Raw genomic sequence first — 2,176 nt, 5'->3', positions numbered from 1 at the left:
GACGTGAGCAGAGTAAGCCTGACTCCCCGTTTGGACTTCTCAGTTGACATCCACTCCTTGGTGATCATATGACCTAATGCAGTTGCGAGCGCTGTAAAACCTTACTAAAACAAAACCTTTCTTATTTCTCTTCAATGTCACGGCACTGCCCCACTGCTCCTTCTCTCTTTCCCGATAAAGAACAGTGGGCGGTTGGCGGGAGCTCTGGTGTGGTTTGCTCCTTCTTTCCTATCAAACATGTATCCTCCTTATCTCTTCTCCTTTTTTTTTTGTTTGTTACTCTCTAGTCATCATCATCCCGTGCCAGGTCTGCGACAGACATCGGCGATCATGGTTCTCCATTCATTCCTTTGCTCGGATGCTCTTAAAAAAGTTACTTATCCCTGATCTTTCCCCGTTACCCATTTGCTTAGGTAACCAAAGTGGGGGAAGGTTGCTCTGGGCCTACCCCTGCCTCGCTTGCTTTCAATCTTTGGTACTTAGTTTTTAGTACGAGTTTTACGGCACTCGCAGCTGCATAAGGTCAGAGGAGCGCCAGAAGATTAGAGGTGTTACAAGAGAGTAACAAACACAAAAAAGAAGGAGGGGAGATAAGGACGATAGATGTTTGATAGGAAAGAAGGAGCAAACCACACCAGAGCACCCGCCAACCACTCACTTTGGTACTTATATGACCTTATTGTGTTGCAAGTGTCGTAAAACTCTTGCCAATACTAAAAAAGAAAAATATTGGACTCACCTCCTCCATCGCCACAGAAAGTAATGAGCCATGGCATCAGGTTATCTTCGTCTTCCACATAAGCCTTGAAGTTGCCAGACTTGAGTTCATACCGAGTGGCCTTGACATTTCTCAGAGCTTCGTCAACCATGGCGTCTGTCGATCGCTCCCCATGGTATTTTCTTTTCTGAAACATCACAAATAATAATAATAATAATAATAATAATAATAAAATAATAATAATAAAAATAATGATAATAATAATAATAGTAATATTGATAACAATAGTAATATTAATAATAATAATAAGTAAATTTCTATAGCACCCACTCCCCAATTGGGCTCTGATCCCTTTACATCAATAATGAAATTGACCTATCTTTATATCTTCTTCCTTTCGTAACATTAACCCTTGCTCCATGTCTGTTCTAATTAGAACAGACATGCAGCTATTACAGAATGGCATCAGGCAGAAGAGTTAACGCTCAGATGCTACTGGATCGCTAACAACAACAACAACATCCTTTTTTAAGTTTTAGTAAGAGTTTTACGGCACTTGCAACACAATAAGGTCATGTAAGTGCTGAACAACATCCATGCTCCAGTCCAACTTCTTCCACAAAGGACACAACTTTCTTTCTGCATCTCTAAATTTTCTTGAACTCATTCAGTGCTGAGCGGTCGTTGTTGTTAGCGATCCAGGTACTGAGCGCTCCAGCAATGAACTACCCTCATAATATTAGACTGGGCAGTTTCGTTATGGCAACGTGAAATTAGGTCAACCCCGGAAAATAAATCAAACCAAGCGGGCTCAATGGCTGTTCGAGCAGAAAAAATGTCTCCTTGACCTCTCCCATAATGCATCACGGTTAGTTCAAATAACTTGGTATTGTGTGCGGGGGCCAGGTTTCGCGAGTATTCTCGTCCGCAGCACTGAATGAGTTAAAACCACGTGCCCACTCTTTTCTTTTGTTAGGTGGTCCATCTTACTGAAATGCCCCTCTTTTATCCTCCCAGGGCAGAGCTACTGACTGAAGTCTTTAAGCCATTCCCAAAGGGGGGATATTAACATGTTCTTATGCACATTAGAATTGTACTGGGGTTGATTTTTGTCAATGTCATGCTCATGCTGTGCCGGAACAACATAGGGGGAACTGCTGCTTTTGCTTTCCTCATCCTTACTACCGCCATTTTCCTCTACTTTTTTCGTATGTTTGTCACTCTCTTGTGAACTGTAATTACCGGGGTGCCCTAATAGTTGAAGCAGACTTTGTGCTGTTGAGGCTAGAGACGTGAGCAGAGTAAGCCTGACTCCCCGTTTGGACTTCTCAGTTGACATCCACTCCTTGGTGATCATATGACCTAATGCAGTTGCGAGCGCTGTAAAACCTTACTAATACAAAACCTTTCTTATTTCTCTTCAATGTCACGGCACTGCCCCACTGCTCCTTCTCTCTT

The 2,176-nt window shown here is 42.5% G+C and overlaps 1 protein-coding gene across 1 annotated transcript in view; it reads right to left on the bottom strand.

Annotated features, from left to right (window-relative positions):
• Positions 1–2,176, bottom strand: part of LOC101859207 (dnaJ homolog subfamily C member 10) — a 29,115-nt gene that overhangs the window by 17,559 nt on the left and 9,380 nt on the right. Inside the window, exons 5-6 of the mRNA XM_035973053.1 lie at positions 715–905; positions 402–408 (exon numbers count right to left, since the gene is read on the bottom strand). Of these exons, the coding sequence (XP_035828946.1) occupies positions 402–408; positions 715–905 (198 nt within the window). The remainder of the gene's footprint in view (positions 1–401; positions 409–714; positions 906–2,176) is intronic.

This window comes from Aplysia californica, unplaced genomic scaffold (assembly GCF_000002075.1).
Source record: "Aplysia californica isolate F4 #8 unplaced genomic scaffold, AplCal3.0 scaffold00972, whole genome shotgun sequence".
Classification (NCBI taxonomy): Eukaryota; Metazoa; Mollusca; class Gastropoda; order Aplysiida; family Aplysiidae; genus Aplysia; species Aplysia californica.
This window is presented reverse-complemented; position numbering and strand designations above follow the sequence as displayed.